At 43.6% G+C, this 27,270-nt stretch overlaps 1 protein-coding gene across 2 annotated transcripts in view; it reads right to left on the reverse strand.

Moving 5' to 3' along the window:
• LOC135512680 (ankyrin repeat domain-containing protein 13C-like) overlaps positions 1-27,270 on the reverse strand; it is an 84,547-nt gene that overhangs the window by 10,860 nt on the left and 46,417 nt on the right. For both annotated transcript variants that reach the window (XM_064934939.1, XM_064934940.1), the window contains 7 exons: positions 26,024-26,128; positions 9,223-9,308; positions 8,040-8,085; positions 6,630-6,696; positions 4,141-4,285; positions 3,785-3,916; positions 3,255-3,416 (listed from right to left, as the gene is read on the reverse strand). In XM_064934939.1, the coding sequence (XP_064791011.1) occupies positions 3,255-3,416; positions 3,785-3,916; positions 4,141-4,285; positions 6,630-6,696; positions 8,040-8,085; positions 9,223-9,308; positions 26,024-26,128 (743 nt within the window). The remainder of the gene's footprint in view (positions 1-3,254; positions 3,417-3,784; positions 3,917-4,140; positions 4,286-6,629; positions 6,697-8,039; positions 8,086-9,222; positions 9,309-26,023; positions 26,129-27,270) is intronic.

Genomic DNA, 27,270 nt, shown 5'->3' on the forward strand with positions numbered 1-27,270 from the left:
TCTACCCTACCTGCACTCACCTGCTCTATCTACCCTACCTACACTCACCAGCTCTGTCTACCCTACCTGTACTCACCTGCTCTGCCTACCCTTCCTGTACTCACCTGCTCTATCTACCCTACCTGCACTCACCTGCTCTATCTACCCTACCTGCACTCACCAGCTCTGTCTACCCTACCTGCACTCACCAGCTCTGTCTACCCTACCTGTACTCACCTGCTCTATCTACCCTACCTGCACTCACCAGCTCTGTCTACCCTACCTGCACTCACCTGCTCTATCTACCCTACCTGCACTCACCAGCTCTGTCTACCCTACCTGCACTCACCTGCTCTATCTACCCTACCAGCACTCACCAGCTCTGTCTACCCTACCTGCACTCACCAGCTCTGTCGACCCTACCTGCACTCACCAGCTCTGTCTACCCTACCTGCACTCACCTGCTCTATCTTCCCTACCTGCACTCACCAGCTCTGTCTACCCTATCTGTACTCACCTGCTCTGTCTACCCTACCTGCACTCACCAGCTCTGTCCACCTGCACTCACCTGTACTCACCTGCTCTATCTACCCTACCTGCACTCACCAGCTCTGTCTACCCTACCTGTACTCACCTGCTCTATCTACCCTACCTGCACTCACCTGCTCTATCTACCCTACCTGCACTCACCTGCTCTATCTACCCTACCTGCACTCACCTGCTCTATCTACCCTACCTGCACTCACCTGCTCTGTCTACCCTACCTGCACTCACCAGCTCTGTCTACCCTACCTGTACTCACCTGCTCTATCTACCCTACCTGCACTCACCAGCTCTGTCTACCCTACCTGTACTCACCTGCTCTATCTACCCTATCTGTACTCACCTGCTCTGTCTACCCTACCTGCACTCACCAGCTCTGTCTACCCTACCTGTACTCACCTGCTCTATCTACCCTACCTGCATTCACCAGCTCTGTCTTCCCCACCTGCACTCACCAGCTCTGTCTACCCTACCTGCACTCACCTGCTCTATCTACCCTACCTGCACTCACCTGCTCTATCTACCCTACCTGCACTCACCTGCTCTATCTACCCTACCTGCACTCACCAGGGCTGTCTACGTAGCAATCAAATGGAATGTTTTTAATATAATGTGATTATATTCCGTGTTCAATTTCGAAAGTTGCTTTCATTTTTCAGCGCATCTCATTTGTAAACATTTCAACTGCATTAAATGGTTACTCTTTAAAATTCCTTCTCTTTCTTGTGATGTAGATGTCGAGACGGTGTGTTAAATTCCCAACAAAGCTTTAACGTTCTTACAGATTCAACGGAAAGACAGTCATTTCCATTGAGCCCATTCCAGCCATTACCGGCGTGTTTGACAGGTCATTACAAATGTCAACGGGGGGGGGGGGGGAAACTACCGGCACAAGCAAGAGTAAAATGAAAGCAATCAATCCAGCGAGATTTATTAAGTGACAAGTGGATTTTGCGCGTTGCTCGCGACTGACCCACCACACAGGCTTACAACCTCACATTGGCCAGGACAACTGGCTCCTCAACAGTAGGCTACTGCCAATACTGAAGACTTGGCAACATCGAGGATACCAACCGACGCACGTCCACAAATACGCACGTATGCACAAAAACACAAGCACACCCACACCAATACTGTACTCTCTCTAACTGACCCGTCACTATGAATGGCTGTGTTTTCTGAAATGTGGTTTGAGAAGCATCCTCTATAATGTACCTATGGCCTACTTCAAGAGAAGGAAGACGGAACTGGCACCAGATGATACCGTCAGTATCTCATCATTCAAACGTAGGGTTCCCTTTACTTCAAACTGGACAATGTTATTATCCCTATGTGACCGTGAGCGGTGGTGGATCACAGTGTTTTGATGCATTTGCCTCCGCCACTGTTGTTGTGACGGGGGCAGAGTACACACAGCCTCCAGCCAGTGATCTCCTGGTATGCCAGTCCGTCTGTCGGCCAGTGCCACCCGTCGCTCCGTGGCTCCAGGGGTTTTAGCCTTCATCCACCCAATCAATAGTACAGAGCCCTGCTTTAAACCCCCTGCTATCTGTGTCCCCAGGCGCCGCGCTGACCCGCTCTGCTATGCCACCACCGCCGGGAGTAAACAGAGGGGGACGTCAGTGCTGGGACGAACTTGGAATGTTATTTTTCCCCTCAACCTACTTCTGGGAAACAGGTTACACTGAGCAGGGAAGCACTTATACAAACATGGGTGGATGGATGCACAGTGGACTGTGGAAGCAGTTTTTCCCGTTCAATACTGTGCTGACCTGACCTTAACCTATATGCTCACAGGTTTTAATACCGGTTAAATGCACAGTAAAAAATCAACTTTGGGCAACAGATGAAAAATGCTTAAAAGCATTTACCGTCACAGTACAAGGACAACAATACCACAAGAAGTAAATACCATAGGACACATTGACAACACAAAACCCAGTTCCTGACAGGACAGGACTAACGAAAACAACAGAGCCGTTAAAAAGCATCTATTGAGCATTGTGACGCAGTGACTTCCCTGTGTGGCAGCTTTATGTACAGTGCATAGACAGGGGCTCCCAAAGCACACTCTCGAACGAGCTAGAGGCCGAAAGAGAGGGAAAGCACTGTTACTGTGTTTAAAGTTCAGTTGTGAGCTTCCATCACTAGAGGGGGGTGTTGTGCCTGGTATATATGCGCAAAGGTGGAGGAAAGGGGTCGGAATGCCACAGACGAGGATCAGGAGGGCGGTTTTCATTCCGACAGACGGTATGTCCATATAAAACTACAAAGAAACCCAAGAGGGGTGTGGAGTCCAATTGAAGTATTTCCAAATAAACCATGCAGACGTGTTTCACATCAAAAGAGCCCGATGCTAAGGGGAAAAATATGACGCTCTCGTGGTCCATGTAGCATTGACATGTTTTGGTAGGAGTGACTGGAGGTGAGAGGAGATCCCATAGGATGGTGATAGGAGAGTGGCAAGCAGTGAGGTCAGAGGGCCTACCCCGAGGGTCTAGCAGGAGAGGAGAGTTTCCGGGCTGGACTCGCACTTAGGCTGCAGGTACAAGCAAACAGTATCTTCACTTAACACATAGCAGCCAGCTCACACCCGCAACAGGTGACATCATACCAGTAGGCCCCAGCAGAACGTTCTGGATATGAAAATATGGTTAAGAGTTGGGTGCATGTTTACATTGTGGCCATATTCCCGTCCTCTGCAGCCAGAGGACCTCAACAGCAGAGCTCACCTCATAGTTCTGCTCAATGAGGTTCCCTCCTTTGCTCAGGCTCTCCATGATGGCCTTGTTTCTTAGGATGTCCTCCTCGCTCAGGTGCTCCCGACGCTTCCGTGACTCCAGCACCAGCCCGTTCACCGAGTAGAAATCCGCCAGGAAATTTCCCACACGCTCCTGGAGCCACAAAGGACAAGAAAATAAAACCTCTGAGTCACCAATTTCCCTTCAATACACCTCAAAGGACCGAGACAGACAGCAATACCCCCCCCCCCCCCACCTCCCCACCCCCCACACACACACATGAACTCTCCCCTCAGTTGAACACCTGTGGCTCTCCCAGGAGGCTTATCAAACACGACCACTATGTTTTGGTTACTCTGTTGCCCCTGAACTTTGTGGTGGAGAGATACGACGCAATCAATGTGAGAAGGACACGGGCGTCCTGTACTGCATGGAATAACAAGGCCGTACTGTAGATCAGCAAAGGTCACATTGAGAGACGGAGAGGTAACATTCGACAAAAGAGATGTCTAAAAACCAACCGTTTTGTCCTCTCGGAACAGCCAGCCGGTCTGGGCTCTGGAGAAGGTGATGGACTTGGTGGAGAGAGTGGCAGAGTAAACATCGCTGCTCATAAGGATGTCCACCTCTTCCTCGGTCTCCATCTCTGACTCCTGCAACACAGAGAACACAGCCCTCTGACACACACACACACTTCACAGACACCGGGGATCATTTTGAAAGGCAAAATACGAGACATCGAGCGCCACTAGCTCGACTTCTGCAAGCAGAAATGCACAAAGGTACGTTTGAGTGCGCGCGCGCGTGAGTATTTGTGCGTCTGCGAGCGTGGGTGTATGCACACGTGTGTTTGTGTGTGCGCGTGCATATGTCTCACCTCATGGTGTATCCGCTGGTACACCTTCTGTTCATTGTCCAGCACCGCAAAGGACTCAGAGGGGATGGCGTCGCCATTAAAGATGAAACTAAGGTCACCACGCTGGCACTTCATATCTGTGAAGTCTATTAGAGTAGTGTCCAGTCTATGACCAATCAGAAAGAAAGGGAAGGAGGGATAGAATTGAAATTCAAACCACTTCATGGGCCAACATAATGTCAATAGCATCAGCAACAGCACATCAAAACAGCACATATTGCCTCTAGTTCATGTCTACACTAATTGCTTCATCACATCTACATAATCCCTCCACACACATCAAAAACCAAAAGAAGACTGAAAGAAGCAAGGAGAAATGGAGAAAGAGGGAGACACAGTGAGGGACACACACACACACACACACACATACACGGAGTATAAGTACACATTCTTGTTACCAAGCAACATACAGCGTAAAAGTAAAGCTTGTTTCAATAAAACTAAAGAACTCAAACTTGGTCTCTAAAAGCTTGGAGACAGCTTTTGTGTTAATAGTTGCCGTGGGCGACAACCCATTTCTATGTTTTCCGACAACAGCTAGTTCATTGGAGTCGTGGAGGAATGAGGTGTGACAAGAAAGAATATAACGGAACTACTTTATGGGCTGCACATAGACACAAAGTGGAGAGTGAGAGGTATGACAGAGCTGAGAATTTCAACCATTGGAATGTAAATGAAGTTATGCCTCGGTCGGTTTCTTTCCCCACCTCAGGAATATCAAGCAGACATTATGAAAGTCTATTAGACAGCTTTCAACCCTGGTAAATAAACCACTTTCTCACCACCACACACACACACACAGTTTGATATGCCTGAGAATGATTTGCCCTGAATCTCCAGTGTTGGATAGATTCAGAGCATGGTAGAGGGGGTGGGGAGGAGGGGGGCAATTTGTGAGGCAGGTAACCTAGCAACACTTTAAAACTCTTTCATTTGTCTGTGTGTGTGTGTGTGTCATTGCTGAGTGGGGTAAAATACAGGCCCTTTGAAGAACAAAACAGCCTAAACCTGGCTTCTCACTGAACACTGAAACTCAGCAGATCAACATACATTAACCAGGCTGCTAGCACATCAAAGCCAGACAAGCAAATTGTTTTTCGTTCTTGTTTTTTTTTCTGTTTGTATTTGACCCTCTTGCCTCATCACTGCAACTCCCCAACGGACTCGGGAGGCAAAAGTCGAGTCATGCGTCCTCCAAAACATGACCCTCCAAACCACACTTCTTAACACCCGCCCGCTTAACCCAGAAGCAAGCCGCACCAATGTGTCGGCGGAAACAACGTTCAACTGACGACCAGGATCAGCCTGCAGGTACCCGGCCCGCCATAAGGAGTCGCTATAGCGTGATAAGCCAAGTGAAGCCCTTTCCTGCCAAACCCTCCCCTAACCCGGACAACGCTGGGCCAATTGTGCGCCGCCCTATGTGACCCCCGATCAGGGCCGGTTGTGATACAGCCTGGGATCGAACCCGGGTCTGTAGTGATGCTTCTAGCACTCAGACAAGCAATTCTAACCACACTGTGTATTCAAACTGTGAATAGTGAATCTTGTTTTGTTACTGGATGGGACTACTTGGCACTGGTTCAATTATAATGGAGCCGGTAGGGGGGTAAAGTTAAGGCAAACGTACGTGCTGATTCTCTCTATCTCCATGTAATTATTTGGAGAGGGGCGCAGAGGTAATAGATCTGCAAACAGATGCCGTGTTACTCAGTCACAGCAGTGCGAGAACGGATTTCACACTCTAGTTAACCAAGCTTGTCGTTAGCCGCCGTGCTGGGGCTGGCACTACAGCTTCCCATAAGCTGGGAGAGGGTGTAGTGTTCAAAGCCAGGGTTTTCTAATCAACTGAAAAAGGGCCCTAAAAGCCTGAAAGTGCTTCAAAAAAGGGCTTTGTCAAGGCATATTTACTTTTATTATCGTGAGTTTTTACCATATCACATTGTTCTTTTCAGTATAATACTGAAGGCTGTGGATATCACTCCGTATAGGCGCCTGTCTAGTAAATGTTGTTGGCATGTCATGTCAATAGGGCAAGCATCAGTACCTGACACTTTCCCCATCCAATAAGACTGCATCTCTGCTCTGCCAAGACTCTGAACCAGATGGCTGGGGCAGAAACAGACTGGCACACAACCAGGACTAAAGATTGGTGATGATCAATGTATCAACTCAGCTGAGGAGAACAAGCAACATTGTGTACTGTGTGTGTGTGTGTGTGGGCAAGCTGTACATAGGCTGTAACAGTTGAGAAAAGTACAGGCAGAATGATCTGTCCAAGGCATAGCCAAGGGGTCCGTCGGTGATACTGTGTTGACACTTACGTGTGTGGTTATCTCTCTGACATGCGTATTTCTTACAATGATCTCACCTTACCGGCTTCACGCTAATTATCGCTTGTTACAACTTCATGAAAACAAGGGATTATTAAAAAGGATTACTTGACTTACCTGATGTTGATGCCCTGTTTGTAGATCTTACACACGTCAGAGGGCAGGATTCGGGAGAGCAAAGGCACTGCAGCATGGGGGGAAAGACATGGGGATAATCGATAGGCCTAGGCATTGAAACTCCACTTAATAATGAAAATCACCAACCGCTTCAGAACCCATGTCAGCAACAGAATATGTGGTTCTGCAGTTGAATATGTAATGCTCATTTTACAAGTATAGTATGAGGCCAATTAAAACCCTTGGAGGGCACCATCCATGTTCCAATCACCACACTAACATGCTATAATATATTGCTAAATTCTAATGTACAGTATATGTCGGTATGCTGGTGTGGATATTGGAACAGAGCCTGTGAATGCCATGTGTGCACTCAGTGCACCTCTCTGATAGGAAATCTAGTACAGACTGGACAATGTGTCTGTTTTGAGACTGTTCTACCCCCAGCATATTGAATAGGGGTGGTGGAATCCTGGCTTCTCTCAATGTGTGTGCAGTGCATAACACTTGGGTTGCATTCTGGGAGGTGAAACGTTCAGAACATTGCAGATAGAAATGGAATGAATAGAGCTGGCACAATTCCCTATTATATCTGCTCTGCACTATACATTTCTATGTGAACGTTCTGTAACGTTTCACCCTCCCGACCAGTCCTAATAGAAAGACATCTCCCAATACAATCTTTGGATTTGAGTCCTTGCCACTCAGGGGCACTACAACCCCTAACACTTACACAATCAGCAACCCTTTCTTTACTGGGAAATGTTTCACGGGAAATGTTGTTAGCATGCTCTCTGGAATCCACTAGCATTTAGCCAAAGAAATGTGGGACATTTGTAACAGCATTTCTTCTCTAATTAATTCAGTGAAACGGTAGGAAGTTCAATGGATCTAAAAGATAAGCTTAATTGAAGTAGGCATTCATAGGCCTTAGTAATGCTGGTGGTGTGACGTTGTAATGACGTATAGCCACCACCAGGGGGAGGGTCTGCCTGTGTGGGTAGGCGAGGCCACTCCCTACAGAGGATTACCTCAGTGTTGTAAACAATCTCTCAGTATCACTCTGTCCCCAACCAGCCGGGCAGAGAGCCCTTACTGACACCCACATAATTGGGCTCTCAGAGATGCTACCACATTATCTATATCACACACACACACACACACACACACACACACACACACACACACACACACACACACACACACACACACACACACACACACACACACACACACACACACACACACACACAGCGTAACAACACCAACCATTCTAGTACTTCTAAGTCAACTTTAATCTGGTTAAATGCACTTTGTGTAGATGAAAATTGCAAAGAAACTGAACCATTGTAGTGAGTTGACCTGATCATATACTCATCGTATACCTGTATAGATGCTAAGCAAACTCACCCCAACTTTGAAAGTCCCAGTGAAGCTCAAGATAAAAGTCTCCCAGCTGGAGAAAAAAAAAGAAGATTTACAATATGATTAGCAATCAAAATATACCAGAGAGAGTAAACGGGAGGAACAGTACATAAACATCTCTGTATCAAACATAGATTTTCTCGAATGAGTTTAGGACCCAATATGTAGTTCAAATGCTCTGAAATTACAAATAAAACCCTCCAGTGACGTCATATGAATGAATGATTGCGCATCTCTGAGGAGATATGGGGTGGCAGGGTAGCCTAGTGGTTAGAGCGTTGGACTAGTAACCGGAAGGTTGCAAGTTCAAATCCCTGAGCTGACAAGGTACAAATATGTCGTTCTGCAAGTTCAAATCCCTGAGCTGACAAGGTACAAATATGTCGTTCTGCCTCTGAACAGGCAGTTAACCCACTGTTCCTAGGCTGTCATTGAAAATAAGAATTTGTTCTTAACTGACTTGCCTAGTTAAATAATAATAATACCCTGGAATCAGGAGAAGAAACTATCTGACATCTACGCCTGCTTCATCACAAGAGTTACAGTAAAAAAAATCTTGTTGTCTAACACACGACAGGCCTCAAGCGGATCTTATATCCCTTTCCTCCACCGCTCGCTCCCCTCGGTGAGTCACAGTTAACCTGGCTGTGGCCTATGCCCAGAGCACCAGATGTTTATGCCCACAGAGAACCCTCAATAACATCATGCCGGCTGCAGCACTGCAATGCTCCCCAAAGCCCAGACTATCAACTGTGTGTGGAGTGGAAAGCATCTGCCATCCAGGGACATTTGTGAGAATGTCACCGCTCCTGCAGGTTGACCCGGGGCCCATGTTGTCTGTTTGCATATTCCTTGAGCGTAGGCCTGGGGGGATGCTTGCATGGTGCCGCTTTGTTGTGATGACCATAGATAGTGTGTGACTGAGAGAGGGTCTCATTTCTGACTGGGAGGACTCTGCTGGCAGATGTGGAGTGAGTACACAGCCTGCCCCGCAGCGCATTGGATCATGCATCATTTTGGGAGAGGAGTAAGATAGGGAGGGGAGAGGTGGAGAGGGGAGAGACGAGGTGGGAATACACAATATATCAGCCTTCATATCGGTTTCAGATATGAGGGATCAGGGATATGAAACTAGAAGAAGGAGGGAGAGAGAGAGAATGTACTGTACTTCTTTGAGGGCGTTCAGTAGCTTTGGCCTCTTGTCCTCCACACTCTCTCTGGACTGCTGTTTAAGCTTCCTTAGCAGCGCTGTGACTGACAGAGAGAAGAGAGGAGGGAGGGAGGGAGGGGTGAGACCACAACAACTACATACAGTAACATCAAGCATCATTACTGGAATCTCTACACTCTTAGAAAAAAAGGTATGGTTAGGGTACAGTACAGTACACAAATTGGAAAATACACATAATGTACCTTCCGATGTACACATGGTTAATATATACACTAGATGACTGACAGGGGGTGCTGCTTTGAAGCCACCGCAAATCCATCTTGGTACTCCCCCATCATTGTAAAACATATTTTGTAAGCTAGAAAAACACATTAATTTTTTTTTATTGAAATACTGTAGAATTCCGTTCATTCCTATGGAGAACTGCTTCTTCTGAGGAGTGCCTATATGGCCAACCGGTGGCTTCAAAGGCTCTTATTGGCCAATAGATAGCATGAGCAAAGGTTTATAGACATCATTGCACAATACTGTTTGGTACCTTTAAGCGTGTGGATAATGTAGTATAATGGTATATGATGTACACAATTTTTTAAATATAAATGTACAACCATCACAATCTCATACCCCTTCATTATCATATTTCCCAGCATGCCCTATTGCAGGTAGATTTTTAAAAAATTGTTTGTTTTGCATATACATTGATTAATTGATCTTATGCTACACAAAGATAAATAACATACATATTTCTAAACGAATACAATCTGTTAGTAGTTGGATTTATTGCACCCATTACTGAGATGGTTGTTCCCATTTAGATAGTTTAGGTGGTCTCAATTATCAATTTTCCCTACTGTGGCAATCATTCTATGTACAGGTTGCAAATGATTAAAAGTAGGATTTACTGTACATATCACTTTGCAAGCCAGCATAATATTACTTGCCCGATGTGACCTGCAAATCAGGAGTTTCAGACCACTGTGTTGGGGTAAAAACTAGGCTGTCAAAGTAGTATCTTATGATATACAGTGGGGTCTGAAATGATAGACACCCTTGATAAAGATGAGCAAAAATTACTGTATAAAATAAATAATTCAAATACTGAGCTATATTGTATAGGGAAATTGTATGTGGAAATTATATTATTTTATGCTAGTACAATTACTCAGACAAAGATTTTGTGTTTAAAAAAATCTCAAATAGGTAGGGTTCAAAATGATTGACAAACCTAATTTCAATACATTTCATTACATCACCTTGTGAGGATAACGGCACTGCGCTTTTTTCTTGAATGTTTTATGAGTTTGAGAAAACATTGGGAGAGATCTTAGACCATTCCTCCATACAGAATCCTTGCAGATCCTTGATGTCCTTCGTCTGCTCTTATCGACTGCCCTCGTCAATTCAAACCACAGGTTTTCAATGGGTTTCAAGTCCAGAGACTGAGATGGTCATTGCAAAATTATGACAATTTCTTTGTGGATTTTGATGTGTGCTTGGGGTTATTGTCTTGCTGGAAGATCCACTTGCGGCCAAGTTCCAGCCTCCTGGCAGAGGCAACCAGGTTTTTAGGCTAAAATGTCCTGTTACCTGGTAAAGTTCATGATGCTGTTGACCTTAACAAAGGGTCTCAGGACTAGTGTAAGCAAAATAGCCCCAAAACATTAAAGATCAACCACAAATATTTTACAGAAGGTATGGGTTTATTTTTGGCAAATGCATCTTGATGAATGAAATAAATGAAAGAGTATAATTTCGATAATAAAATATTCACTTAGGCACTCACTTGATTTAGGTTACAGGACTGAAAGCCTTTGAATGCAACAACCAACTAGCAAACACAGTCATGGATGGTATTGGTAACTCAATTCACTTGAAAGGCATCCTGGGAAACATGCAAACAAGGTTTTACACCCTACAGTGTTAAAACAACATCCAAAATACATTTCTGCCACTTAAAGGGAACACACGGCTTTCTCGCGGCGGTGGTCCCCTAAAAAGGCCATTTATGACCTTTTCCAAAGGTCAACTTTGTACCTGTACTATCTTGTCCCCTAAGGTAGGTACACTATTGGCTCTTTTAAGGTACGAACTGCAAGGGTACAATTACGTACCTATAACTAAAAGGTACAAAGGACGAAAGGGTAACACTACAGTAAGTAGCTTGTACCCCTTTAAGAACAAATCTAAACCTTTATTTCTGAGAATGTAGGTAAAAGTAATCAAGATAAAGTATCCAATCAACAGCATTGCGTATTGCTAAACAGAGGACCACATTTCACCATGCAAACCCCACCTTATACTTTACGTGTGGAAGCTTAGTTGAGATGACTGAATCATTTGGCTGCCGGGTAACTAAATATCATGCAAAACTTCAATAATGGGATAGGCTCGCCTAGTGTGGTGAGACTGGTATTTCTAGTTCCTGAGGTACACTATATTGGCTTCCCATGGTGAAATGGCATAACAGGACCCCGCCCACTACACCGCCGGTAGGATCACATATTTACCAGGAAGTTCAAAGAGGGGAAGCGTCTGGGAGTAAACAATAAAGTTGACCGCTAATTAGATACGTCTGTAAGCGCTGACGGCCCAGCTTTCCTGACTGGCTGGCTAATACGAGCTTGCTTTTTGTCAAACAAGTAAGACCGAGCTGAAACAGCCACGGCTGACTAGCGTTTACCCATGTTTTTTTGAGAGAGGTGGGAACAACAGCTAATTGCAATTGTGGAGGTGTCGGGGGAATAAACGACGGTGGGGTGATCCGCCTGTAATATGCTTTTAGAAGAAAACACAGCAGTTCATTACATCAAAACAACAAACCTGTAATACAAGGTATGGAATAATGACTGATTGTCACAGATCAATCCTAGTGTTAGATATGGTCACTTCAAATGCAGGGCCTGAAGTAGGCCTAACCTACTGTAGCTATTCAATCATACAGGATGTTTTCCTATCAAACATACATACACAATACATCCCACAATAATGAGCTAACTGTAGGCCTACACTGGTACCCTTAATCCTGTGTACCCCCCAGTCCACGAACCCAAAGAGGCACACAAAGGGAGCTGGGACCTTGGTGCTGCTAATGAAACTAGGCCACGGAGGACCAGGCTGGGGCCAAACACACACACACAAATACACAAACAAAGGCTGGGCTCCACTCCTTACACACGCTGGGCTATGTTTTGGTGTTTTGGGGGCCAGGCGTCTCTCTCCCTCTCAGGCCTGGCTGTCTAATGAGATTTGACAGCCTCCTGATCCTTATCACCCATCGGCGGGGGAGACCAGAGGGGGAGAAGAGGGAGGACTAACTCACCATCTGCCCACGGACCACCCACCGTATACGGATGGCCCATCCACCGGACCTCCCCTCGCTACTTAGACTTGGGCCTACTCACCCTCATTCACACATCATGGCTATTCTGCTGCTATAACTTTCAGAAAGTGGTCTGAACAGGCACATACAGTGCATTCTGAAAGTATTCAGACCCCTTGACTTTTTCCACATTTTGTTACTTTACAGCATTATTCTAAAATGTATTAAATAGCTTTTTTCCCTCATCAATCTACACACCCTACCCCATAATAACAAAGCAAAAACATGTTTTTAGACATTTTTGCAAATGTATTAAAAAACTAAACTGATATATTACATTGACATAAGTATTCAGACCCGTTACTCAGTACTTTGTTAAAGCACCTTTGGAGGTGATTACAGCCTTGAGTCTTCTTGGGTATGAGTCTACAAGCTTGGCACCCCTGTATTTGGCGAGTTTCTCCCATTCTTCTCTGCAGACACTCTCAAGCTCTGTAAGGTTGGAGAAGGAGCGTAGCTGTACAGCTATTTTCAGGTCTCTCCAGAGATGTTCGATTGGGTTCAAGTCCGGGCTCTGGCTGGGTCACTCAAGGACATTCAGAGACTTGTCCCGAAGCCACTCCTGCGTTGTCTTGGCTGTGTGCTTAGGGTTGTTGTCCTGTTGGAAGGTGAACCTTCGCCCCAGTCTGAGATCCTGAGCGCAGGCCAGGGTGCTACAGTTTTCCAATTCAGCTGCCACATCAGAGGCTATGGGACCAATCCCTTCCATCTCTACTGGGCTTTGATGGATAAAGTCCCCTGTTAGTCTCATCAAAGCACCCAGCAGGGCACCCAGCAGGGCACTGGACAGTAAAAGCCCTATAGACAATTAGCCACCATAGACCCCCACCCCGGGGACCAGAGGCTGCTTTTGAACTATTTCATAGGCTTCATGGCGATTGATGTGAGCACAATGTGAGTCATTAACTAACAACTTTCATGCAATTATCATGAGCAAGAACATTATGTTTTGTTAATTATAGATTTTTTTCACTTATTAGCAGGACTAAGGGGACATTTGAAATCAGCAAGGAGGGCACAATTAATTTGAGGACATAGGCTACAAGATAGATAGGGTAATTAACCTATTACAAACAGCCTATGGGAATGCGGCCGTTCACACAGCTGTCTTACCAAAATAATGCAAACTAAATGCTGAAGGTAGTTATGATGAAATATGATGAAACATACCGATACATGGCTATACCCATGGGCATCATTTGAGTTCCTGCATTGGAATTAGATTGAATTCTGCGTACATCACACTATACCACAATAAACATAAAATGTCCAATGCTGAGACCATTTAGGGCTTTTGAAGAGACAGATTGGCGCTAAATCTATATCTCGGCTTGGATGTATCAGCACCATGGAAAGGGTGTAGTACTGCCTACACTACTGCCCAAAGGCAGGGTGTAGTACTGTCTACTAGAGGTCGAACGATTAATCGGATGGACACACAGATGGACATACTTCTCACCCTGGACCAGGCCCTGATCCCTGAGACTCGAAAGAGGAAAAGACGACGTACAACACTCCGTTCTATTGGTGAACATACAATCACTGGAGAACAAACAGGACAAGCTCCGTTCAAGACTATCCTTTCAGGCCTCCCGGGTGGCGCAGTAGTCTAAGGCACTGCATCACAGTGCTAGCTGTGCCACCAGAGATTCTGGGTTTGAGCCCAGGCTCTGTCGCAGCCGGCCGCGACCAGGAGGCCCATGGGGCGGTGCACAATTGGCCCAGCGTTGTCCGGGTTAGGGAGGGTTTGGCCAGCAGCGATATCCTTGACTCATCAAGCACTAGAGACTCTTGTGGTGGGCCGGGCGCAGTGCACGCTGACCAGGTCGCCAGGTGTACGGTGTTTCCTCCGATACATTGGTGCGGCTGGCTTCCGGGTTGGATGTGCATTGTATCAAGAAGCAGTGCGGGTTGGTTGGGTTGTGTTTCAGAGGACGCATGGCTCTCAACCTTCGCCTCTCCCGTGTCCGTACAGGAGTTGCAGCGATGAGACTAGACTGTAACTACCAATTGGATACAACAAAATTGGGGAGAAAAAAGGGGTAACATTTTTTATATTTTTTAAAGACTCTCCTTTCAACGGGACCTGAATAACTATGTTTCTCAGAGTCATGGCTGAACAAGAACATGGATAATATACATCTAGATGTTTTTTCAACACATCGTCAAGACCATACGACATCGTCGGGTAAGGTTAGGGGGAGGGGGAGTCTCTTTGTTAACAACAGATGGTGTGCAATCTATATTAAGGAAGTCTCAAGGTTCCGCTCGCCTGAGTTAGAAGACCTCAAAGTAAGCTGTAGACCATATTATTTAACAAGAGAGTTTTCATCTATATTTTTCGTGACTGTCTATTTACCACCACAAACCAACGCTGGCTCTAAAACAGCACTCAACGAGCTGTGTACGCGTTCAATCTCGGCTTGGATGTCCAGGTTCGTTGTCCCCCCCGTTCAAACAGAGGTGGCGCTCCTAGTGGCCGATGATTTTAATGCAGGGAAACTGACATCAGTTTTACCTCATTTCTACCATCAAGTTACCTGTGCAACTACTGTAGAGGAGACAAAACTCTAGATCACCTTTACTACAAACACAGAATGACATACAAAGCTCTTCCTTTCCCTGCACTGCACACTTCCCTATACCATCTGGACAAGAAGAATACCTATGTAAGAATGCTATTCATCAACTACAGCTCAGCCTTCAACACCATGGTACCCTCCAAGCTCATCATTAAGCTCGGGGCTGCCGGTCTGAACCCCGCGCTGTGCAGCTGGGTCCTGGACTTCCTGTTTTCCGACCCCAGGTGGTGAAAGTAGGCAACCACACCTCCACAACGCTGATCCTCAACACTGGGGCCCCTCAGGGGTGCGTGCTCAGCCCCATCCTGTACTCCGTTTACCCATGAAGGCGTGACCAAGTACGTCTCCAACTCAATCATCAAGTTTGCAGACAACACAAGAGTGGTAAGCCCTGATTACCAACAACAACGAGACAGTCTACAGGGAGGAAGTGAGTGCCCTGGCAGAGTGGTGCCAGGAAAATAACCTCTCCCTCAATGTCAACAAAATGACGGAGCTGATTGTGGACTTCAGATCGACAGGGGAGAAGGTAAAAAGCTTCAAGTTCCTCAGTGTGCACATCACTGACAATCTGATATGGTCCACTCACATAGACAGTGTGGTGAAGAAGGCAAAACAGTGCCTCTTCAACCTGAGGAGCTGAAAAAATTCCGCTTGGCCAAGACCCTCACAAACTTCTACAGATGCCCAATTGAGAGCATCCTGTTGGGCTGCACCATCCGCAACATCTACAGAACCCGGTGTCACAGGAAGGCCAAGAAGATTATTAAGGACATCAGCCACCCGAGCTACGGCCTGTTCATCCCGCTACCATCCAGAAGGTGAGGTCAGAACAAGTGCATCAAAGCTGGGACCAAGAGAATGAAAAACAAAAAGGCTTCTACCTCAAGGCCATTAGACTGTTAAATAGTACCCTGCCCTGAACGTTAGTCACTGTCAATAGTTGGTAACCACCCAGTTACTCTACTGTGCACCATAGAGGCTGCTGCCCTATGTTGTTAGATTTAGAACACTGGCCACTTTAATAATGGAACACTGGTCACTTTAATAATGTTTATATAGTGTTTTACCAAATTCACAAGTACAGTACCAATCAAAGGTTTGGACACACCTACTCATTCAAGGGTTTTTCTTTATTTTTACTATTTTAAAAATTGTAGAATAATAGTGAAGACATCAAAACTAGGAAATAACACATATGTAGTAACCAAAAAAGTGTTAAACAAATTAAAATATATTTAATATTTGAGATTCTTCAAAGTAGCTACCCTTTGCCTTGATGACAGCTTTGCACACTCTTGGCATTCTCTCAACCAGAATCATGAGGTAGACACCTGGAATGCATTTCAATTAACAGGTGTGTCTTGTTAAAAGTTCATTTGTGGAATTTCTTTCCTTCTTAATGCATTTGAGTCAATCAGTTGTGTTGTGACAAGGTAAGGTTAGTGTACAGAAGATAGCCCTATTTGGGAAAATACCAAGTCCATATTATGGCAAGAACAGCTCAAGAGAAATCACAGTCCAACATTACTTTAAGACAGGGAGGTCAGAGAATATGGACATTTTCAAGAACTTTGAAAGTTTCTTCAAGTGCAGTTGCAAAAACCATCAAGCGCTATTATGAAACTGGCTCTCATGAGGACTGCCATAGAAAGATCCTCTGCTGCAGAGGATACGTTCATTCGAGTTACCAGCCTCAGAAATTGCAGCCCAAATAAATGCTTCACGGAGTTCAAGTAACAGACACATCTCAACATCAACTGTTCAGAGGAGACTGCGTGAATCAGGCCTTGCTGCAAAGAAACCACTACTAAAGGACAGCAATAAGAAGAAGAGACTTGCTTGGGCCAAGAAACACGAACAATGGACATTAGACCGGTGAAAATCTGTCCTTTGGTCTGATGAGTCCAAATTTGAAATGTTGGTTCTAACCTCTGTGTCTTTGTGAGACGCAGAGTAGGCGAACGGGTGATCTCCGAATCTGTGGTTCCCACAGTGAAGCATGGAGGAGGAGGTGTGATGGTGCTTTGCTGCTGACACTGTCTGAGATATATTTAGAATTCAAGGCACACTTAACCAGTATGGCTACCACAGCATTCTGCAGAAATACCCCATCCCATCTGGTTTGTGCTTTGTGGTAATATATATTTATTTCAAACAGGACAATGACCAAACACACCTCCAGGCTGTGAAAAGGCTATTTGACCAAGAAGGAGAGTGATGGGAGGGCTGCATCAGATGACCTGGCCTCCACAATCATCTGACCAAAACCCAATTGAGATGATTTGGGATGAGTTGGAGAGTGAAGGAAAAGCAGCCAACAAGTATTCAGCATATGTGGGAACTCCTTCAAGACTGTTGGTAAAGCATTCCAGGTGAAGCTGGTTGAGAGAATTCCAAGAGTGTGCAACGCTGTCATCAACTCAAAGGGTGGCTACTTTGAAGAATCTAAAATATAAAATGTATTTTGATTTGTTTAACACTTTATTTGGTTACTACATGATTCCATATGTGTTATTTAATCGTTTGATGTCTGCACTATTATTCTACGATGTAATAAAAATTGTAACATAATGAAAAACTCTTGAATGAGTAGGTGTGTCCAAACTTTTGACTGGTATTGTAAATACTTCTAGTTAAGGCCTATCCAATTGAACTATTGCTGTACATAGTTAATATACTACATATTATATCCATATACTGTCCATGTTGTCTATTCACCCCATTACATATATATTTATACTCCTAATATTTCTACACTTCTTAATTCCATTATTTTACTTTTTAGATTTGTGTGTACAATGCGTGCACAATTATTAGGCAAGTGAGTACTCTGATCTTCTCATTATTTCTATGCACATTTTCCAACTCCAAACCATATAAACTTGAATGCTTATTGGATTTAATCATTTTCAGGTGATATGGATTTGTGTAATGAGTAATGAGGGAGGGTGTGGCAAAAGTGAATAACACCTTATATCAAGGTGTGCATAATTATTAGGCAGCTTCATGACCTCAGGTAAAATGGGCCCAAAAAGAGATTTAACTGACAGTGTAAAGTCAAAAATTGTCAAATGCCTTTCAGACGGATACAACACTCTTGAAATAGCCAAACTATTGACGCGTGACCATGGGACAATCAAACGTTTTGTTGCGAATAGTCAACTGGGGCGCCAAAAACGCACGGAGAAGAAAAGGCGCAAATTAACTGCATAAGACTTGAGAAGAATTAAACGTCAAGCTACCAGGAACCCATTATCCTCCAGTGCCACCATATTCCAGAACTGAGTAGGTGTTTAGACGTCAAGCTACCAGGAACCCATTATCCTCCAGTGCCACCATATTCCAGAACTGAGTAGGTGTTTAGACGTCAAGCTACCAGGAACCCATTATCCTCCAGTGCCACCATATTCCAGAACTGAGTAGGTGTTTAGACGTCAAGCTACCAGGATCCCATTATCCTCCAGTGCCACCATATTCCAGAACTGAGTAGGTGTTTAGACGTCAAGCTACCAGGATCCCATTATCCTCCAGTGCCACCATATTCCAGAACTGAGTAGGTGTTTAGACGTCAAGCTACCAGGATCCCATTATCCTCCAGTGCCACCATATTCCAGAACTGAGTAGGTGTTTAGACGTCAAGCTACCAGGATCCCATTATCCTCCAGTGCCACCATATTCCAGAACTGAGAAGAACTGAGGGAAGACAATACACCTCTTTGAACAACATTTGGGAGGCTGTTGTTTCTGCTTCAGCGAAAGTTGATTGTGAACAGATCAATAAACTTACAGACTCCATGGATGGAAGGCTCATGGCAGTTATTGAAAAGAAGGGTGGCTGTATTGGCCCAAAATGTTATTTAATTGTCATTTTGTGTTACTTATTTGTTACTTACTCTAAACATTGAGAATAAACAAGTGAGTTGGGAGAAATTATTTTTGTAATGCAGTTGTCTAATAATTCTGCACACTAATAGTTGCCCAATAATTGTGCTCACTTATATATTCTGGGGCGGCAGCATAGCCTAGTGGTTAGAGAGTTGGACTAGTAACCAAATGGCTGGCCATGCTTTCCACTTGGCTACTGTACCCAGGTCAACTGCCCGGCACCCTCCACAGCAACCCACCAAAGCCCCCACCATTTCTCCTTTACCCAAATCCAGATAGCTGATGTTCTGAAAGAGCTGCAAAATCTGGATCCCTACAAATCAGCTGGGCTAGACAATCTGGACCCCCTCTTTCTAAAATGATCTGCCGAAATTGTTGCAACCCCTATTACTAGCCTGTTCAACCTCTCTTTCGTATCGTCTGAGATTCCCAAAGATTGGAAAGCTGCCGCGGTCATCCCCCTCTTCAAAGGGGGTGACACTCCAGACCTAAACTACTACAGACCTATATCTATCCTACCCTGTCTTTCTAAGGTCTTCGAAAGCCAAGTTAACAAACAGATTACTGACCATTTCGAATCCCACCATACTTTCTCCGCTATGCAATCTGGTTTCAGAGCTGGTCATGGGTGCACCTCAGCCATGCTCAAGGTTCTAAACGACATCATAACCGCCATCGATAAGAGACATTACTGTGCAGCCGTATTCATCGACCTGGCCAAGGATTTCGACTCTGTCAATCACAACATTCTTATTGGCAGATTCGACAGCCTTGGTTTCTCAAATGATTGCCTCGCCTGGTTTATCAACTACTTCTCTGATAGAGTTTAGTGTGTCAAATCGGAGGGACTATTGTCCGGACCTCTGGCAGTCTCTATGGGTGTGCCACAGGGTTCAATTCTCGGGCCGACTCTCTTTTCTGTATACATCAATGATGTTGCTCTTGCTGCTGGTGATTCTCTGATTCACCTCTACGCAGACAACACCATTCTGTATACTTCTGTCCCCTCCTTGGACACTGTGTTAACTAACCTCCAGACGAGCTTCAATGCCATACAACTCTCCTTCCGTGGCCTACAACTGCTCTTAAACGCAAGTAAAACTAAATGCATGCTATTCAATCGGTCACTGCCTTCAATCGGTCACTGCCAGCTTTAAGCACCAGCTGTCAGAGCAGCTTACAGATCACTGCACCTGTACATAGCCCATCTGTAAACAGCTCATCTATCTACCTACCTCATCCCCATACTGGTATTTATTTATTTATTTTGCTCCTTTGCACCCCAGTATCTCTACCTGCACATTCATCTTCTGCCGATCTACCATTCCAGTGTTTAATTGCTATATTGTAATTACTTCGCCACCATGGCCTATTTATTTCCTTAACTTACCTCATTTGCACTCACTGTATATAGACTTTTTGTTTTCTTTTGTTCTACTGTATTATTGACTGTATGTTTTGTTTATTCCACGTGTAACTCTGTGTTGTTGTATGTGTCGAATTGCTACGCTTTATCTTGGCCAGGGTGCAGTTGCAAATGAGAACTTGTTCTCAACTAGCCTACCTGGTTAAATAAAGGTGAAATTAAAAAAAAATTAAAATGAAAGTTTGTATATTGTTACTGTTGTACATTGTGCTCTGTTGGAGCTAGGAACACATATGTGTATGCAACCAATAACATTTGATTTGAAGGCAAAATGCAGTAACTACGCCAACAGTGAAACTGAGAAAAATGGCTTTACATTTTTGGTGTTAGCCAGACAAATATGTTGTAGGTAGACAAGTGATAATTCACTGATGTATCATCTTATTATAAAGTAATTTGTATGCATATAAACCATAACCACTGATTTAACCTATGGCCCCTAAAATGCAAATACTGCACCTTTGTATGACCTTAAACAACTATATGGGTAATACAAAGGCAAAGTGCAGTATCTACAATCTAAATGTGTTTTTTCAACTGTTGTGTTCTTTTTCTGTTTGCTGGAAACAGTTTGACAGTTCTAACTATATTCCAACTGTATTTAATGGTTTTATGTAGTTATGTTTTCATGTTTTTATGTTATATTGTAGTAACCCTTAAGCATTTTTCGCCATAAGGTAAGGGCTATTTCATGACGTAAAATGTTTATAACTTATACTACTTTGTGCAGTATTTACAATCTTAATATGTTTTCCCAATTTTCTTGTGTTTTTCGGTTTGACTTATTTATTTTTTTACCTTTATTTAACTAGGCAAATCAGTTAAGAACAAATTCTTATTAACAATGATGGCCTAACCTGGCCAAACACTAATCCAGACGACGCTGGGCCAATTGTACACCGCCCTGTGGGATTCCCAATCACGGCCGGTTGTGATACAGCCTGGAATGGTAATTTATTCACTTAGAGGTCATAGGTCAAATAAGTAGTCATTGTTGATATGCATAAAAATGTACTTCATAATAAGATAATACATCAGTGCATTATCACTTATCTACTACCTACACCATATTTGGCTGGACAGCTAGTAAACTTTAAATACATTTTTCTCAGTTTCACTGTTTGTGTTGTTACTGCTCTTTGCCTTTCTATGGCAGAGCGGATAACGCATTACTTGGATTTTGAAGCTACTGCACATTTTACACTATATTTTCACTGAAACTGAGCATAATTGAACAAGGACACTTTATCACAAGATAAAACATATACTATAAAGCCTGATATCAGTCTGAAAAATGTAGTTACTGTGTTTGGCCTTTGTAGGGCAGAGTATTGGTCTTGTCTTTTTAGAAATCAGAAAGGGCACTTTGAATACGGGATTTTAGAACCTCCATAAAGACCAGACCAGTACTTCCTGGAAAAGTGTGATATCAGCATCTTTCAGCGGCCTCATTCACTCAGATGTTTCCATCCTCACACAGACAGCTCCCACTTCCCTACCAGATCCAGAAAAGTGCTGAACCTGCTAATGTTTCAGAAACACTGGACAGTGCTTTTCTTGGCGAACCATGTTAACTACCGACTCCATTTTATATAACTGAATAGGGAAAGCAGCCACTGTTTCCTTCAGTGCTACTCTCCTACCAGGTCATATCACAGGGCCAGCATTATGAGCTACTGTAATCATTTACAATGTGTAACATTCCCAGGAGTCAACTGCCAGGAATGAAAGTGATTCATTTAAGCGAGGATATCAGTGTGATAACAATGCCCCGTGATAACAATGCCCCATGATGCCTTGAAAATAGATCGTTAGTGAGTCAGAAGGTAGGTACCAGTGGTGTAAATGAACTAAGTAAAAAATACTTTGAAGTACTACTTAAGTAGTTTTATTTGGGTATCTATACTATACTATTTATATTTTTTACAACTTTTACTCCACTACATTTCTAAAGAAAATATGTACTTTTTACTCACATACATTCTTCCTGACACCCAAAAGTACTAGTTAAACTTTGAATGCCTAGGCAGGACAGCAATATGTTCAGAAATACGCACCTATCAATATAACGTGTTGTCATCCCTACTGCCTCTGATCTCACTAAACACAAATACTGCGTTTGTAAATGATATCTGAGTGTTGGAGTGTGCACTGGATGCCCGTAAATAACAATATCCTGCCATCTGGTTTGCTTAACATATGGAATTTGATGTATAGCATATACTTTGACTTTTCACTTCTACTCAAGTATGACAATGGATGACTTTTTCCACCACTCTACTTAAGTACATTTAAAACCAGATACTTTTAGACTTTTACTCAGGTAGTATTTTACTGGGGCACCTTAACTTTTACTTGAGTCACTTTCTATTAAGGTATCTTTACTTTTACTTTTAAGTATGACAATTGAGTACTTTTTCCACCACTGGTAGGTGCGTGCATCGACCAACACAAGTCAAAGTGTAGCCGAACATCATAGTAATTTCGAAAAAGATGTGCAGTTTTTGCTCCCTTCAAAACTGGTGGACCTAGTTGACTATTTAATTCTAGAATTTATTAAAAAAGTATCCGTCTTTAAAATGAATGAGAGTGCCTCTCCTTTGAAACAGTTACTAAGTCACACAGACCAAATGGATGCTGGGTAGCCATGTTAAGTACAGACTACAGAGGTCAGCCATGGTGTACCCTGGTTCATACCACAGGGCATTGGCTGCAGCGCAACCAAAGACCCAAATAAATCCATAAAAGCACACTCCTCCTCTCATAGCTGTACAGTCAGGATCCATGGGGGAAAAAGAGGTAGAAGTATACAAAACCTCTGGCTTCTTACACACCCAAAAGACATCAAAGCCGGCCATAGAGGGTGTGTTCTTGAAGAGTTAGAAAGGTCAGTCAGAGAGTAAATTGATGCTTCTGCTAACTCAGCTATCATTATTCTGACAAGCAAAAGTTCACAAGGCTCGAGAGACAGTGATGGACAGCCAAATGAAATAAGGGGAAGAAAGAGGAACACCTTTCAAAAGATACGTCATTCTAGTCCCTTTTTGAGTGCAATGTTCCATTATGGCCACCTGCCTCTGTCTCTCACTCTCTTTAACACTTCTAAAGCTCCCTTTGTGCTGAGTACGGTCCATAACAGTGGCTGGCGGTTGGCCTCGATCAGAGCCTCGATCAGGTCAAAGTGACAGAATGCAGTCCCAATCTGTGTCACCCGTGTGAAGCTGAATCAGTTTGGAGAAAAAAACCCACTAGTTTTCCTATTCCCACAGCCAACATGACCAGGGGTGTCAAAAGACCTCTTCAAAATGGAAGACCAGTTCAGGTCCTCTCCCCATATAAAGGAATCTACTTTGATTCACAAGACAAGAGTAGGGCCAGCGTGACAACATGGGCACTTCACTGCTTTGCAACCGGACAGAGGTTAGAAATAAAAATACAAATATGGGGTCAGGATGATAACAGAAATATCAGAAATATCTCTACAAGCTTGGGGGATTGGCATACAGTGCCTTTAGAAAGTATTCACACCCCTTGACTTTTGTTTTAGAAATGCTGTTGGTTTACAACCTGAATTTTAAAATGTATAAAATTGGGACTTTTGGTCACTGGCCTACCCACAATACCCCATTATGTCAGAGTGGAATTATTTTAAGAAATGAAAAGCAGAAATGTCTCGATTCAATTATTCAACCCCTTTGAAAATATGCAAGCCTAAACAAGTTCAGGAGTAGAAATGTGCTTAACAAATCACATAATAAGTTGTATGGACTCACTCTATGTGCAATAATAGTGTTTAACATGATTTTTGAATGATTACCTCATCTCTGTACCCCACACATACAATTACAGTATGTAGAAGAACCCTCAACCGAGCAGTGAATTTCAAAAACAGATTCAACCACAAAGACCAGAGAGGTTTCCCAATGCCTCGCAAAGAAGAGCACCTATTGGTAGATGGGTAAAAAGAAAAACAGACATTGAATATCCCTTTGAGCATGGTGAAGTTATTAATTACACTTTGGATGGTGTATCAATACACCCAGTCACTACGACGATACAGGCGTCCTTCCTAACTCAGTTGCCGGAGAGGAAGGAAACCGCTTAGGGATTTCACCATGAGGCCAATGGTGACTTTAAAACAGTTACAGAGTTTAATGGCCGTGATAGGAGAAAACTGAGAACTGATCAAAAACATTGTAATTACTCCACAATACTAGCCTAATTGACAGAGTGAAAAGAAGGAAGCCTATGGAGAATAGAAAAGTCCCAAAACATGTATCCTGTTTGCAACAAGGCACTAAAGTAGTACTGCAAAAAATATGGCAAAGCAATTCACTTTTGGTCCTGAATACAAAGTGTTATGTTTGGAGCAAATCCACTACAGCACATTACTGAGTACCACGCTCCATATTTTCGAGCCTAGTGGTGGCTGCATCATGTTATGGATATGCTTATGTTATGGATATGCTTATAAAAGGACAGGGGAGATTTTCTGGATAAAAAATATATGGAATAGAGCTAAGCACAGGCAAAAACCTAGAGGAAACCCTGGTTCAGTCTGCTTTCCACCAGACACTGGGAGATGAATTTACCTTTCAGCAGTACAATAACCTAATACACAAGGCTAAATCTACACTGGAGTTGCTTACCAATAAGACAGTAAATTTTCCTGAGTGGCCAGTTTTGACTTAAATTTACTTGAAAATCTAAGGCAAGACCTGAAAAGTGTTGTCTAGCAATGATCAATAGCCAATTTGACTGAGCTGGAAGAATTTTGAAAATAATAATGGACAAATGTTGCACAATCCAGGTGTGGAAAGTTCTTAGAGACTTACCCAGAAAGACTCACAGCTGTAATCGCTGCCAAAGGTGCTTCTACAAAGTATTGACTCAGGGGTGTGAATATTCATGCAAATTATATTATATTCTGTATTTCATTTCCATACTTTTGCAAAGAATTGTCTTTATGGGGTATTGTGTGTAGATGGGTGAGAAAAATTCAGGCTGTAACACAACCAAATGTGGAATAAGTCAAGGTGTACGAATACTTTCTGCAGGCACTGTAACACTGCCAGGTCATGCCTGTGGGACACACAGGGCAGAGAGTGAGGCTTGCATTTTCTAATGTATTATTTCTTCATCTGAACACAAAAGCCTGAGATCCTTGAGGAATTTCCGCCTCTCAGACAGACAAAGAGGACGGCTTGGTGCCCACTCTGAGAGCCATGTGGAGGAAAGCACAAAGCATCTGTTGATCGGAAGTGGCACAGTGTTTCCCCCTACTTGTTGTTTTCTCTCCCACACAGGTGGGGCCCTCAAGAAAAGATGCACTTCTGATACCAAAATCCTTCATGGAAACCAACTGAGGCCAAATGCTTTTCATTAGGAAGGCAGTAGACATTGGTGTGTTGGCTAGGCCCACCCCACCCCCTTCTATGATAGGGGGAACAATTCTGGTCAGGATTTATGGTCTCAGTACAGTGACAATAGTGCCAGTATATGAGTCAGGGAGTAGTTGCTTACTCATTTGTCGCTCTCCGTAGCTGATGGCTTCGGCGAGGGGACTCCATCCCTGAGCGTTCTTCACCTTCACTGGTGCATTGTGGGCCAGCAGCAGATGGGCACACTCTGTGGGAAAAAGAGACAAGAGGAAACAGTCATTTCTTATTACAGAGAAAGAGACAGAGCTAGTGGGAGAGAACACTGCCTCGTTGGTTAACTGACAATTTGGCAATGGTTAAACTGATTTGCGCTGCTACATGACCCAGTGTGGACCGACTAGATGGGACAAGGGTCAAGCATGGAAAATACACAAAATTATTGACCTCCAAAATCTTTAACAACTGTGTTCTGTGTAACGGTTTCTTCATAGCCTGAAGCCTGAAACGAGCAAAGAATGACAAGTCAACAGTACACCATGTTTCCCACCAAAAATGTTCCACCAGCCCTCTGCTGTGAAGTATTTCATTCAAACTCCACTGAGCTTTCCCATCAAACAGACAAAAGAGGCCCTGGAAGCTAATTTTATCTCCAACCTGACACCGTGCCCATGTCGGAACAGGCTCTAATTTAGACTTTTAACTTCCCTTCTCCAGGGAAAGCTTCCAGAAATGGAATTTTGCAATAAAGTGAGACATTGTGTATGCTTCACTTCAAATAAAATTATCTTCAAATTCATATATTTACTGACAAAATGCAACATTTTGGTCACATAGACCTACGAAAACGTCTCATAGGATTGTATCCCAATCCGACTATTTCATTCTGATTTCATAAAGGGGATGTACTGTCATACATTCCACTGTGAGGCTCTCTCTTTCTGTGTACCAGTTTTCATGTCGAATAATAAAGGAGACAAATGCTTTGTAGCGGTAGAGAATGATTCATCTAAACCTAAGAATAGTGGAGGGTCAGATAGGGAGTAAGAATGGGATGGAAATAGAAGGGTCGTTCCACAAAAGGAGTCCGTTTTGAGTCCCTTTGGTATTTTAAGTAGAAATTGTGCACCAATGTTGAATTTTAAAAGCCTGTATATTTAATGAAGTGCTATTTAATGTAGAGACCACATTGACAATTCAATGCGTCATGTTTTTATTAATAAAGACTTGGTAATGTGTCAGAATGCAGCATGTCCCTCAGTCTTTGTAACTTCTTGGAAGAGTTTAACCCACTTGACCCCAAAGTTTCTCCAAGTTTTCAACATCACTGTAAAGCCCTAGTTATTTTGTTGCTTCGACAAAGTCATTTCTGAAGATCGAAATAGATGCTCT

Source organism: Oncorhynchus masou, chromosome 24 (genome assembly GCF_036934945.1).
Source record: "Oncorhynchus masou masou isolate Uvic2021 chromosome 24, UVic_Omas_1.1, whole genome shotgun sequence".
Lineage (NCBI taxonomy): Eukaryota > Metazoa > Chordata > Actinopteri > Salmoniformes > Salmonidae > Oncorhynchus > Oncorhynchus masou.